Below are 15,363 nucleotides of genomic sequence, written 5' to 3' on the forward strand. Positions count from 1 at the left end.
GAGAAGACAGAGATGGACCAGAGCAAAGACACGTCCCAGGGAAAGGGACGGGAATGCCAAAGATTTCCGGCTACCACCAGTAGCTAGGATGAGGCAAGGAAGGATCCTCACCAAAGCCTTCAGAGATAGTATGGCCCTATAGATACACTGATTTCATACTTCTAGCCTCTAGAACTGTGAGAGAAAAAAATCTCTGCTTACTTAAGACATCGAGTTTGTGGTACCTTGTTGCAGCAGCCCTAGGGAATGAATACACGTGTATTATTAAATCTATAGGATGTTTCTTGCTTTCTGTGTCTTTCTAGAGCAATCCTTCCTACAGACAAAGGAGGTGATGGAAGGGAGGTAACACAATATGTTTCTTTGGATCCACTGTGTGCAAAGAACTCTGCAAGTTACTTTAAATGAGTTACTTCATTTAATCCCCGAATTACTACACCAAGATATGTGTAAATAGCTTCTTATGTTGCTAAAAGGGACACTAAATTTCAGAACGGTTGAATTATTTGCCCCGTTCAGTGAGCCAGAATTTGAGCCATATGCTTGAAAACTAAGCCATATTTTCTCCAATATTTATAGATAAATCAACCTGGACTGGAGAATTATTTTGTTCTGCCATTTCCTTACTATTAATATGTAACTTGTCATGGCCTTACAGATTAAATTTATAATCTTAGATAAGATTATGTGTGTGTGTGTGTGTGTGGTGTGTGTATGTGTGTGTGTGTTTCTTATCTTAATTCTAATCAACTCTTCATATGAGATGTCTGCTATATTTCACGTGATCATTCTCATGTTCCTTATATTTACCATGTTAATTCCCTACTAGGCACTGTCATTTTTGATAACCTTGCCAGCCTGGAAATTGGTACCATAATACTTAGCCTTGAGTGTTCTACTATCTCAAATTATTCCCCCTTTATCCATTAATGTATTAGTTCTTATTCCATGTTTAGCTTGTGTGGGACCATTCAGTACGTATTTACATTTCCAATAATGTCTAATGGTTCATTTTGTTATTTATTAAATACATATTATTGAGGGCCTAGTGTGTGTCAGATAGCATGTAATATGTGCTGGGAATGTGATCATGAACAAAGCAGACACAATCTTGCCCTTATAGTCATTAATTGTCGGTGAGAAAGATATTAATCAAATTATCTTATTAATCAGTAGAAGTTACCTTGTGGAAACAAGGAGCGCGTGTGTGTGTGTGTGTGTGGTGTGTGTATGTGTGTGTGTGTATGTGCATGCACACAAGCATATGTGTGTTGGGGAGAGGGATGACATACAGAATAACCCAGGCAGAGGAATCAGCAAGTGTGTTGGATGGGGAGCTTTAGGAGGATGGGGTAGGGGTTGGGTGAGAGAGTCCTAGGCAGAGTGAGAAGGAGTAAGGAAGACCAGTAAACTGGGGCTAAGTCCCCCAGGAGGCCAGGGTTTATGCTCAGGATTTGTTTATAGTAATCGGAGGAAAATTTGCAAGTCTGTAAAGTTTTCTGTCTGGGAAGAATGGGATCAGATTTCTCCTTTAAAATATAACTCTGGCTAGGGTAGGAAAAATAAACACAATCGGAAGGGGACAAAGGTGAATATCCAGAGACTCCCCAAGACTCTATATTGCTGTGGCTGTTAAATAAACAATTGTTGATCGGATCTAAAAAAAAACTCACAAGTGTCCTCAAATGACTTGACATTAAATTAAAAGTCTTGATTATGTTCTCCAAGGGCCTCTAACTTTGTTTAATTAACTTTAGTCCCGTCTATTAACCAGTTTATAATTTTAGCCACAAACGCAGTTTCCCTCCTCCACTTAAAATCAAGTACCTGTGATTTGTTATGTCACCTATGATGCCATTCTCACCTCATAAAAAACATCAAACCACACTTCTACACTTTATCATAATAAACTTTGAAAAATCAAGCCTGTCTACAACATAACCTTTACTGTAGTCCCTTCTATTCCCTAATCAACATAGCTTCAAATGGCTGACGGTGTGACATTTGACGACATGTCTAAAACTATATTCTGTAGAATTTTATTTTTATCAGTCTTGCTTTCTTGAAAGCTATCTTCCCATCTCTTTATAATTTTGTCCTCAGATGACTAAAATAGAGACATTGTCACTGATCACATTAGCCGAGTTAACCTCTTGTAGAGACCGTGTTTCACAACTATTTGCCCTCTGGCAATTTTCACAGTCTAAGAATTATATACCGCCCATTTTCTTGCACTAGAATATAAACTGTGTGGGAGCAGGGACTTTTGATTATCTTATTAACAGTTAATTGGGGCGGCTGGGTGGCTCAGTGGGTTAAAGCCAGGTCATGATCCCAGGGTCCTGGGATTGAGCCCCGCATTAGGCTCTCTGCTCGGCAGGAGTCCTGCTTCTTTTCCTCTCTCTCTCTCTCTCTGTCTGCCTCTCTGCCTACTTGTGATCTCTGTCTGTCAAATAAATACATAAAATCTTAAAAAAAAGAAAAAACGTTAACTCCTCAGGTCATAATGTAACACCACATGGCAGTATTCAGTAAATATTTGCTGAGTGACTGAAGGCTAGGACAATGAAAGAATGAATGAAGAATGAACAAAACATACATAATAAACAAATCCTTACCATATTGAGTGTGAACTCCATCCAGCCTCTCTGGGTTTAAATCCTCTTTCTAATGTTGACAAATTTGGAAATCGAGGTCAAGTTACATAACCTTGACCGCACTTTTCCTCATTTGTAAATAGTAATGATAATAGCAATAACTTTATGCCAACTTAAAGTGTGGTTATAAGGCTCAAAATGTTAATATATGCAAAGCCTGGCACATAGTAAGTACTCTACATGGGTAAGCTCTTATATCAAATTGGGAGTTTAATTCTTTCCATATATTTGGTGTTCCAGATAAATAAGAACACTTGGTAAAATATGCTTTCTGGTTTTTCCAAGTTTTGCTTTTCATTTTTGAAAAACATTTTGATCTGGCAATTACTGTAATAATTATGAGCAGTTGCGACATATTATCTTGGTCGGTAGAAGCAGGGTATATAATAAGGCAATGGTTCAAGGTGTGATGAATCAGGTGTGATGTAACCAGGGAATCCAACAGTGCAGCTTTGATTTTTTTGAAGATTTTTTATCAAACCAATCAACATCACTGGGAAGAAAAATATATTCTCATTTTGTGTTGGTGAGTAAATACTTGTGTGCACAGGGCAGGCTGATCTAGTTTTTATTCTGGAAGCTGACTGCCTGTATTCTAATCTTGGCTCTGGTACTTGTTAGCTCTATGACCTCAGGTAAACTGCTCAGACTCTGTGCTTCAGTTTTCTCAACTGCAAAATAAACATAAAGCTAAGATTGAGTTAATATATTGTAAAGTGCTTAGAACTGCACCAGACACATATTATGATTTCAAAGGGAGAGTGCATTCTCTGTTTGGCAAAGGTTAACAGGAGCATGGCTGCTTTGATTACAGTTGTGCCCTGGACACATATCATCTCAATCTAACATGACTTTTCTCCAAACCCTGATGTCTTTCAAAGGGCTACTGCCCATGTGATTTCCCAGGACACATCAGACTATTCACTTTGTTTCTGTTGTGATTTAGGTTGGAGATTCGAAAATGCTGAGATTCCTTATTTGTTTTACACTGATGTACACTACACTGTAATAGAAATTTCTTAGCTTCAGAGACTCATTCTATAGTCATGTATATTGTTTTATGTGTCTTGGTCTTAATACTGCTATTATAGTGCTCTGGAAATCATATTCAATATATATTAATCATATCAATATAATTATATATAATATATCATATTCAATATATATAATCACTAATTGAATTAAAGCAATATCACAACCTCTATATTGTATAGGCTTTTGTTACTTTGGAAGAAAATAAACAGCTCTAGGATGCACCCCCAATACTGCATGATTCAGTACCATAGATTGACCTGGAAGTTACCTTCGAAATCACTTAGTCTGCTCTTGTGTTGAAAGGAGAAAAAAAAGGCCTTAGAGAAGTGAGGTGAGGTACACAAAGCCACATATCGAGTTACAGGTAGAATGTATATTTGAGTCCTTGTTTTCATGGATTATTCTATTTAGAAGCACCTTCACAGTTATGACCATTAATGAAAAAGCTGTGTATCAGATTATTTATACATTGAAAAATATACCTTTGATTTAAATCTGTTCTTTTTAGAAGAATCATTTTAATTGACATTCCATTCAATTTGAAACTACCATTTACTATTTAATAGTTATATAAGGGCATCATATTCTATATGTTAGTAACTTCTTTTTTTTTTTTTTAATGTAGGCTCCACCCTCAGCATGGTGTCCAATGCAGGGCTTGAATTCACAACCCTGAGATCAACAGTCAGACGTTTAACCAACGGAGCCACCCAGGCATCCCTATATGTCAGTATTTTTTTGAGAATGACTATTGCTTAAATAGTGCCATGTTTTGGTTCAAATGTACACAGATCTCTGGTTCCTGGTTCAACAGATTTTGTTCTTGAAATTGCTTTAGAGTTTAATTCTGGCAATGTTTTTCAGCTATTTTTAATTTCTTATTTTCGTTGCAATGAAACATCCAATCCAATTCCAGAAAAGGATGCTACATTTATCTACTTCAGTTCAACTGGGCTATTAAAGCTTCTTCAAAAAAGACAACACAGAACACTGGGAAACTGCCATTCTTTCTCTAAACCAAAAAAATTCAAGTGTGCAACCTTTCTGCCAAGTACCAATATGGTATCTCTTAAAGAGGAAAAAAATAATTTTTTGTTCCAGTATAAATTCTAAGCTCTCTACAATGACTGATGGCGACTCAGATTAAGTCAAGTATGATAATTTCATGGTTTGGGAGAGATTTGGAAGAGGAAAAGCATTGATGATTACATGTTCATTCAGTTACATAATTTTATCAATTTTCATTCAAAAGTTATGTAAAGCAAGTTTAAACAACCCCACTGAAAGAAGAGTTAGGAGTGTTTAAAATAAAAAGCTCCCTGAGTTCTAATTAAGAGATAAAAATGATATACAGTTTTTTTTTTTCCATTTTGGAGAAAATCTGCTAACAAGTTGACATGAACCATATAGGTAAGTTTCAGCACTTCTAAAATTACTTACAAATATCACTTTTGCTCCATTAATATTATACAATTTCTTTCTCTTACTATATATGGGAGAATCTTAGAAATCAAGAGCAAATGACTCATACCTAGATTTAGAGTTGAGACCAAGAAAGTCCCCATCATGAGAAAAGGATCAATAAGAAATTACTTGGTATTTCCCTAGAGATGGAATAACAGAAGTATAGCAAACAAAGCTACTGAAATCTGAATTACCTATTAAAAAGTTTCAATATCTGCTTCATGAATTCACTTCCTCATATTCAGATAGTTCATTGAAATTATCTTGCTTTACTGCTGAGCTCATTAAAATCTGAAAAATTATACACCAATGCTGGTTGGCAAATCAGTAGATAACATCAGTAGATAAGATCAGTAGATAACAGAGTGAGCACACGTCAGCAATATCATTTGACCTTTGTCAGTCTCTGTTTTTCCTTTCCTCTTCATCACTGTAGTTTGGTTTGCTTTTGGTTGTAAAGGAACAATGTAATGCTATCTTTAACGATCATAAACTACTCTGTTTATTGAAAAGAAGAGAAAGAAAAGAGAAGAGAGAAGAGAAAGGAAAAGAAAAGGAGAGAAAAGAGATAAAAGAAAAGAGATAAGAAAAAGCAAGACAAGACAGCTCAGGTGTGTTCTCAGTTTAGAATTGGCCTGGCTCTGATAGGCTTTGATTTACTACTGTTGACCATAAACAACTTCACTAACAACTAGCATCAGACATGATTATTCTTTGGCCTTGTTTGAACAAGACAAAAAGAAGATCTTTCCATAATTACGTCTGAGCACAATTAAAAACAAGAACACTGTCCCAACTGCCAAAATGACCAAGACCCTTCTATGTCAGCTAATATGAGTAAATATTGTTTCCATACCAAATATTATTCCAGGAATGTTCCACTCCTTCCATCTTCTAGGGGAAAAAAAAATGTATTCAGATACCCAATTACAGGGGCACCTGGGTGGCTCAGTTGGATGTGTCTGCCTTTGGCTCAGGTTATGATCCTCCGTTCCTGGGATGAGTCCCATATTGGGTGCTGCTCCCTCTCCCTATGCCTAAAGTTCCCTGTTTGAGCTCTCTCTCTCTGTGTCAAACAAATAAACAAAATCTTTAAAAAAGAAAAAGATACCCAGTCATAGAACTGTTCCAATTTTGTAACAACACCCAGCCTAGAAATAAAGCATGCTTCCTTGAACCCTTCCAGAACTATTTTGCACAGCCCAAATCCTTTAACAAGTCTCTCCTAATACTCTCCTACTGGGATGTCAGTATGTGGCGTGTTGTCTCACTCATTATGGTGAGCAAATACATGCAATGTTGTTTAACTGAAAGGTGTTCCTGATGGACTTTGGTTGGAGGGGACTGACAGTAAGACATGGTACAAAATAAATGCCATAAGGTATGAATGGATGTGCACATGGAGCCAAATGTCAAAATATATTAAGCAGTTTTGGCATGATTTTAGGCATTTAAGTAATCACTAGTCATTTAAGTAACAGTAAATGGTATTACCTTTTCCTCATAACAGTTTCACCAGTTTAATTTTTTAGTTTCTTCACTTTATATATATATATATATATATATATATATATATAAAACTGAATGATGTCCATACCCCTATGCTCTCTAGATATCAAACAATGAAACACTTTATGAGTTCCATGCTCTATCTACTGATATATGAAAGGAGGTCAGGTCTTTAGGTTGTGTGAGGCAAAGGGGTCACACAGTTCAAAGCAGCAGTGATTTATGTTTTATATAAAATGTGTCCTTATACCTGCAGCAGTCTCTTTTAGAATGAGACTTTGTAGAGTTAAATATACTTTCCCTAAATACAGCATTTATTGTAAAAGCAACATAAACTTAAAAGATGACCTAAAAGTTATTACAAGCCTTTTAAACACGACTTCTTAAAAATAATCTGGAAGTCAATATTTATTCAACTCATTCTTTCACAGAAGAGATGCCAATGGATAAAAACACTGGAAAACAATGGATGACATAAATTAAATCATATTATAAATTGTGCTTACTTAGAAAGTCTTCTGTATATAAATTTAACATTCTGATAGAAAAAGCAGTGCCGGGATAATAGATTTAAACATGAAAATGATACCTTCTGCTTTAAAGGAATAAATATACAATCTGATTATGCTATAGTCTCCTTGTTGTTTTGGCTGCTGTAAATCAGACTCCCAATAAAAATTATCTTCTTTTCACACAGTGTCCTTACCACATTCTGGAAACCACAAACAACATACCAAGTTGCAAATAATCTACTTATGTTGTGAACTTGTAGGTCACGAAGAAGAGAAGAACTACAAAGTTTGAAGTGCAAAGTTTTAATTAGAAGGGGCACTTCCTAGAAAGTGAGATGACATCATCTCGCTAAAAATTAAAAGCACTTTTGCCAAATTTTTAAGGAAAATTAGATTTATAGGCCATTAAGGATAATATATGTGTTCAAAATTACCAGCTTGGGACATTGCCTGGTATTCTGTAAGAACTCTTTATATTTTAGCTATTTTTATTGCCAGTGTTGTTGTCATTATTTAAGACATTAAGACATTATTTAAGACATTATTTATGGAGTCATATGGACCTATTTTGAATTCGGCAGCTCTTCTCTTAGTTCTCTAGCTTTATGTAGGTTAATTTTTTTTCTTTCAGTTCTTACATTATTAAAATGGGGATAATAATACTTATCTTGCAGAACTATTACAAAAATTAGCAATAATACATGAGAAATAGCTAGCAGAGAACCCAGCATATTAAGTTTTCAGTAAATGGTAGCTATCACTATTCTAGTGACTAATGTGGAATCACAGTCCACAAAAACAATGCATTTAAGAAAGGGTTGTGTTTTGTTTTATCTCTTTAAGACAGGTTTTGTGTAACTTACTTTTAAGAAGTCACTGATGAGGACTGAATATTGTTAATATTTATTGCAAGCTAAACTCATTTTAACTCTACAGCAGATATCAAGAAAATTTAGCTCTTACATTAGGAAATTACAATCCCAGCAATACAGAGACAAAAACACTTTCTTAGATAAAAAAAAAAAAAAGAAGTATGATATCTGAGATAAAGTGCCTCAACATTTACACCTGTCCTATTTTTTCATTGCACAGAACTTTCATTTTTCAAAGCTTTTTATGAATGTTATTTTTGATCATGAAAGGCTTTATGAAGGTGATGTTTTATAAAAGACAGATGGCTGGCTGGATCTCATAAACGAAGTCAGGTTGGGAGAAAAGAAATGCATTTTTTTCTCTTTTCAAAGATATTAAAAACACGTTAATAAATAAAGCCTAAATGATCAGTGTGACCTTTAGGAAAGTATGTGAAAAGATTGATCTGTCAAATTTATAAAATAAATACACAAGTGCTAAGAAAACTACTTCTGACTTACTGTATGGCATAACACAAGGACCTATTAAATTGGTAATAGAGTTTAAAGTTAGGGAGTTAGGGAGTAAACCATTCTAAGCTTAGGTACACTTAATCAGCTTAACAGTGTTAAATAGTGCATTACCTCCCTGGTTTTCTTTTTGTTTCTGTGAAGGGAAATGCATGCATCTACCTGATCATAAAATAATCTTTAAAAAGTTGTAATACAGCTCAAATAAAATCCATTTAACTATTTTAAAAAGATTTTGAACTCTTTCCACTGTAAGACTAAAATATAATCAGTCAGTAGTATGAATGCAAAAAGGTTAAGAAGCATAAATGTGATCTGTGTCCTCAAAAATGTACTGCCTATGACTAAACTCATGAGACATAAAACAATACACCATGCTGTAATAAGTTCTCAAATTTGGGGAAGAGAAAGTGCAATCATAGAGAAGATGATTGTGATCCCTGTGAGCTCAAATTGTCAAGAAATGGAGGAAATGGGACTTAAGAGGAGGAGACAAAAAGAACGGAAGATAAGTATGAAATCATATAAGAAAGGATGTTCAGCAGACAGCTGGAGAACCAATCGGACTGGAGTCAGAGTAAGCGCTGGGGAGTAAGATTCATTGAAATGCATTATAACGTAGCTTTAAATTTGATTTAATGTAGGCATCCCGCAATCTTGAAAAAGAGAGTCAGAATGAAAGCTGTACTTCGGGAAAATTATCCTACTAAGGTTGGCGGAATATAAGACATCTGTCAATTTTTAACGTGAGCCCTAGATATATCCTCAAATTCCAAGGTTATTTAAGGTTTAGGTAAAATTCCCAGGGATGTTGATTCAAATGTTATGGTTTTCTTGGCTCTGGCAATTGTGCCTTTTTGTGAAATTTCAATTATAAACATAAATAAAGATCAGCCCTCTATTAGAAAACCTAAAACATCAGATAAGACAAGGTCAGGAAAGGAACATTACTGTTGGGCATTATGGTAACTGTATTTTATCCATTGCCTCCAGTTCTCCTAATCTCTGCAATGTAATGCTGATAATAGTAATAATGACAACACTTATTGGGTTGAGCCCTACAAAACTGTCAATACTCAGCATTTTTTAACCAATTATTTCATGTGGTTCAACCTAATGTGTTGCTGTAATTGGAGTGATTTCTCTATTGTCTCTCATAAAGGCTGCCAGCAATCCCACCATGTTGTTTTACAACTGAGGAAAGCGGAAGCCAAAGAGTAACTTGTCCAAGGTCAACGGGAAAACAAAGTGCTAAATAAGTAGTGGATCTCCCTTTCTAAGCTAATTCCATTGTATTATAAGTGGCCCAAAAATCGTTATAAAAGTAAGGTGAACTATATTTTAGAATGAGAAAAAATATATACATATATACATTCACATAAATATCTACATAAATCCACTTCATATTTTGTGTATGACATTCTGTCATCCTTCTATTTTCTATATGAACACACACACACACATCTTTTTCTCTGGCAATATTTCTCCTTTGAAAAGTCTTATAAGAGGGACGCCTGGGTGGCTCAGTTGGTTAAGCAGCTGCCTTCAGCTCAGGTCATGATCCCAGCATCCTGGGATCGAGTCCCACATAAGGCTCCTTGCTCAGCGGGGAGCCTGCTTCTCCCTCTGCCTCTGCCTACCATTCTGCCTGCTTGTGCTTGCTCTCTTCCCCCCCCCCTCTCTCTGATAAATAAATAAAACCTTAAAAAAAAAAAAGTCTTATAAGAAAGGATGTATCATTAGGAATAAACATTTTCTTATTTATAACAGAATACAATCAATTTGAGATAAGGGGAGATTTTTTTAAAAAGCTCTGTGCACCATCTGGATGTTCTTTGAAAAGGTTAATGTTATGAAGAGAGGACCCAGAATAATTCTATAAAAAGAATTAAAATTGAAACTCCTCGTAAATTATTTCACAGGAGTAAAAGCTATGAACTTAATGATCTGGAATAGTCACTTAAAAGTGTAAAATTCTAGAATAGATACAGTTTTGAAATAAGAGTATAAATGAATGAGTAATATGATCTAAAGCATAAAGATATTGGATGCTATTTTTAGAAAGACTCACAGTAGGTTGAATAGATTAAACATTTTGTATGAAAAATCTATTGATGTCTCAAAATTACATGCAATAAAATATGAACAGCTGGTTCTCTTTTATTGGTTTCTGCACAAAAATGATTATTTTCTACTGAGTAATTACTGACTGATTTATTTCCTATTTCCATTTGCTCACATTTTAATGTCCCTAAATGCTTAAAAGAGGTCATTCTTTGCAAGTAAATGTGTTTGAAATGATTTTTTAAAAGTGTCAAATTTTAATACCTCTTCAATCATTGGTAAAATATATATTACACTCAATTTTTCCAGGACAATTTTAAATTGAAATAGTGCCAAATAAAATAGAAACTCTTAGATAATACTAACCGTGGTAACTGAGCACAAAAAAGCCACTTGTTGTGAAATCACTGTGAAATTTGATTAGAATCTGATTTGAAGTGCTATAGACTGATTCCAAAGCTGTATTGCCACTGAATTGTCCAATCTGAGGTGAGTTTTGGTCTGGTCCATCCCTATTAGAGAGAGACAGAGCAGGGAGGGGAGAAAGAGATATTGAGATTTTTTTTTTTTTTTAAGAGAGTTTTGCACAAGGTTTAAAGAAAGTATTACATATGAAATGGCAAAGAGGCAATAGATGAAATAACCAATGATTAGGGCCAAATCATACTGGAACATTATGTTTTTTGGGTGGGTAATGAAAGGCACGCATATTTGTTATAATCAGTTCCATTGCCCCTGGTGTTTTGAACACAATCCATAAGGTCCCAAATGCTTGAATTTGCCCTCCTTTTAGTTTCTTCAAAACAATCTTGAAAATCAGAGATGGTTAAATTTTGAAGGACTCTTGGAACTCATCCAGTAGTTCAGGTAACCAGCTGTCAATAATTAATTCAGAGATTTTCTTTATAATACGCTTTTAAATAAAAATGTTTCATTAACAGGATAATTATAATGCAAATATATTTTATAACAAATTATAATGACAGAAATTCAATCATATTAAATTATTATGATTTGAACTTAGGTCCTTAAATATCACTGGTTTTCTAAATAGAGAACTTTGCACATTAATAATAAATTTAACATCTTTTTTAACCCACAAAACCTTTTGTTCTGTGTAGCCGCTTCATGGGCAAATGAGTCAAAACCTGTTTCTCTTGTTTGTCTCGTTCTACAAAACACATACTGTCACCCTCAGTTACTCACACCAATTCAAATATCAGACGGGATGACAATTTGTAAAGGACTGTGATATATTTTCATTCCTCCCTAGTTTCACTGTTATATATAGTTGAATCAATCAATAACAATGGTCCTGGCTTACCATACAGTAATGAAATCATAGATTGGTTCTGTTTGAAGGACAGTAAAATTGATGTAGATTCCATTCCCAGGGGGTACTCTCACAAGCCAAAAACAGTCTTGAAAGTTAGGATATTCATCAGGATAGCCAGGAGAATAAATGGTGCCATTCATTGCAGTTATATTTCCTCCACAAAGAGCTACAGAAATAATACAAAAAAATTATTAAAATAAAATGACAATAAACTGATCATAGAGGAAAAGAGCAAACATTTCATAACACTTAGCAGCATTAAATACATTTATATTATGTTCTTACCTCAGTTAAGATATATAAAATTACGTTGGCAACCATGAACAATATGTAGTCTGCTTTTATTTATTTTTCAATATGTGGTATGTTACATAGTTATTATTATTTATTCATAGATTAGTAAATTAGATTTTCTTCCTTTTTCTCAAATACTTTATCAATACATACACTGTTCAACTTCTACTTTATATCATGTATACATATAAAGCCTTATAAAAGATTTAAGTTCTTTTAATTTAAAAGGATTTTTAGAGAAAATGAGTCCAAATTCAGTAGCAATACCTGCATTAGTGGCTTACATAAGAATGATTATTAAACACAATCCCATGCACCCACCCAGACACACACACACACACAGGAGAAGCTCTAAAGTGTTAATGAACTGTAGTCTTACTTCCAATGGAGAAGGTTGGAAATCCTGCCAATAATGATAAAATCAATTATTCATTTTGGAACCTTAAGGATTTTGATATGGGTACTAACTATAATTCTCAACTGAAAAGAATACTGTATAGTTAGCATGCTATTTGAAGAAGATGACAAAAAAGAGTGCCAAGACCAAAATTATTAAACACAGATGATATCAACTAAAACATAGCTTCAAATTAGAAGCATACCTTCACACCTTGGAAGTGGATGATTCCAATTACGACTCACTCCGTGAAGGCAAGTGAGAGCTGAATTTCCAATTAGTGTGTATCCAGGGAAACATTCAAACGAAATGGTTTGACCCACTGTAAAATCATTGCCAATTACAAAACCATTTCGAAATGGGCGTGGATCAGGACAGCTTTGCAACTGATAGGCTGGAAAGGGAAAGAGAAAGACGTATTTCCTTTCTGAATATCAGAAAGACCACAGATGGGTACTATTTGCAACTTGCAAAATAGATGCAGTGCTGCTTTGGTTATAAATAGTAATTCAGGTTTATAATAAGTGATGTCAGTGGCAGTGTGATATGAATTTCTTCTTGTCTATAATTTTCATATTTAAAATGTTAGTACAATTCATAAAAATGCATCCAATTTCTTATGCAATCTATCTAAATTATAAGTTTTGATGAAAATGTAAACTACTCTCAAAGCCACAATTTTAATCTGACACATTTTGATTCCTTTACGTAGAATGCAGTTGCTTCCTGGTTATATTGCCTGTATGTAGAATAAAATAAGCATATACATAAGCCTAATTCTGAGTCTTTTTAAATTTGTTTTTTACTATTTTTTCCTCAAAAAAAAAAAAACACCCAAAACTAAAACAAAAAACTATAGTATCCCTCTGTTGGGTTTCTCCAAATAAATTATTTAATAAATATGAAGTAATAGGAAATAAGTTTTCTTCTAATACAAATTTTGTACTTCAGTTATCAAGATATTTTTAGCATAGTAGTATAACTATGTGCTTATTTGTTCATATCCCTCTTGTTCTGTGTGAAATCAAAGCTCCTGTTTGGTTTATCACTGTGAACTAAAGGCCTTGTCCATTCAAATAGTAGGTACTTAATGAATATTGCCGAATAAATTTTGAAGTTATAAACAGTATAATTATTCATATGCTCATGCCAATATGATTAACATTTGGGACTTTGTTTTCAAGAATAGTAAAATTGTATAATTATTAATAATATTTAAATTACCAACAATCAGAGTCTATTTTCCATTAACCACTAAGTTCTAAATTTCCCGAATCAAAAGATTGCATTTGCAGTTGAATCAGTAACCTTAAATTGTTTATTAAAATGTAACTCAAGGGGCGCCTGGGTGGCTCAGTGGGTTAAAGCCTCCGCCTTCGGCTCAGGTCATGATCCCAGGGTCCTGGGATCGAGCCCCGCATCGGGCTCTCTGCTCAGCAGGGACCCTGCTTCCCCCCTCTCTCTCTACCTGCCTCTCCACTTACTTGTAATCTCTGTCAAATAAATAAATAAAATCTTTTAAAAATATAAATATATATCTCAAATTTTTAAGCTAGACATTTCAGAATTAACAATTTCCTTAAGATACTAAGTGCTTTTTTTCCTTAGTCTATCTTTTTTATTTGAATTAATATTCCATACATACAAAAAAAATCAAAACCAAAGGCATCATTCCAATTTAAGACAAATGTGTATCATTTGATTTTTAGGAGTTAGAGTATATCATTCTATTAAACAAACCCTTTCAAAGTTTTATTCACATTTAACAGATTTTATCCAGTTTTATTGAGATGCAATCAACATACAGTGCTGCATGAGTTTAAAGTCTCCAACATGATGATTTAACTTCTATATATTGTGAAATGACAATCACAATAAGTTTAGTTAATTAGATAATTTTGAATAGGATAGACCTAGACAAATGTATGATCCTGCAATGAACTCTGTAACATTTTACCCTCCTATGTATTTTAGTTTAATAAGGAAATAGAGGAAATAGATTTTTTTTTTAAATTATATTTGGTTTATTTGTAGGACTTGGACAGAATTCTTTAGGCTTGACTTTGGGAAACAGCAGCTACTTCAACTGCAGGCAATGAAGGTCTTGGTGGTATAGATTTTAGTATAGAGGAAATAGATTTTAAATATTCAGGAAAAAGTCCTCACCCCATATCATATACAATACAGAACTTAACTGACTGCCAGCAATAACATTAATTTTGGAAGGAAGTTTTCCAGTTTAAGGTTACACTTGATTGTATAATATACATTTTTCCAAAATTCAGAAAGCTCTTAAAATCTGATCACAAAAACTTCTAAAAGTAATGATTCTTTGAATCTGTATAAATTAACTTATTTCTCAAAAATGCCATTAGCTCAATAATATAAATGTGTAAAAGTATAGATAGTTTTCAAATGAAATATAATTCACAAATAATATCTAGTGAGCTATAATGATGTAACACATGTCTATAATATCAACATTTTTAATATTTCAATAACAATAAAAATCCTGTATTTTTTATGTATTTGTTATATAAATAATGAATCTTTTTTTAGGGCACATTGGCTGAAATGGCAGTTAGTAAAATTCAAATTCTAGTTATACATCATTCAAATAAGAGCATTATTTTGAGAGGCAGAAGGAAAAAGAGGGAAGGATAAAAAGATGAAGCCTGGTTTAAAGTAAATAACAAGGTGCTTGGCATAGGCC

General features: G+C 33.9%; 1 protein-coding gene across 1 annotated transcript in view; it reads right to left on the bottom strand.

Moving 5' to 3' along the window:
• CSMD3 (CUB and Sushi multiple domains 3) overlaps positions 1-15,363 on the bottom strand; it is a 439,117-nt gene that overhangs the window by 93,560 nt on the left and 330,194 nt on the right. The window contains exons 30-32 of the mRNA XM_059395523.1: positions 12,856-13,044; positions 11,948-12,125; positions 10,990-11,135 (exon numbers count right to left, since the gene is read on the bottom strand). Coding sequence (XP_059251506.1) covers positions 10,990-11,135; positions 11,948-12,125; positions 12,856-13,044 — 513 coding nt within the window. The remainder of the gene's footprint in view (positions 1-10,989; positions 11,136-11,947; positions 12,126-12,855; positions 13,045-15,363) is intronic.

The sequence above is a fragment of the Mustela nigripes genome, chromosome 3 (assembly GCF_022355385.1).
Source record: "Mustela nigripes isolate SB6536 chromosome 3, MUSNIG.SB6536, whole genome shotgun sequence".
Classification (NCBI taxonomy): domain Eukaryota; kingdom Metazoa; phylum Chordata; class Mammalia; order Carnivora; family Mustelidae; genus Mustela; species Mustela nigripes.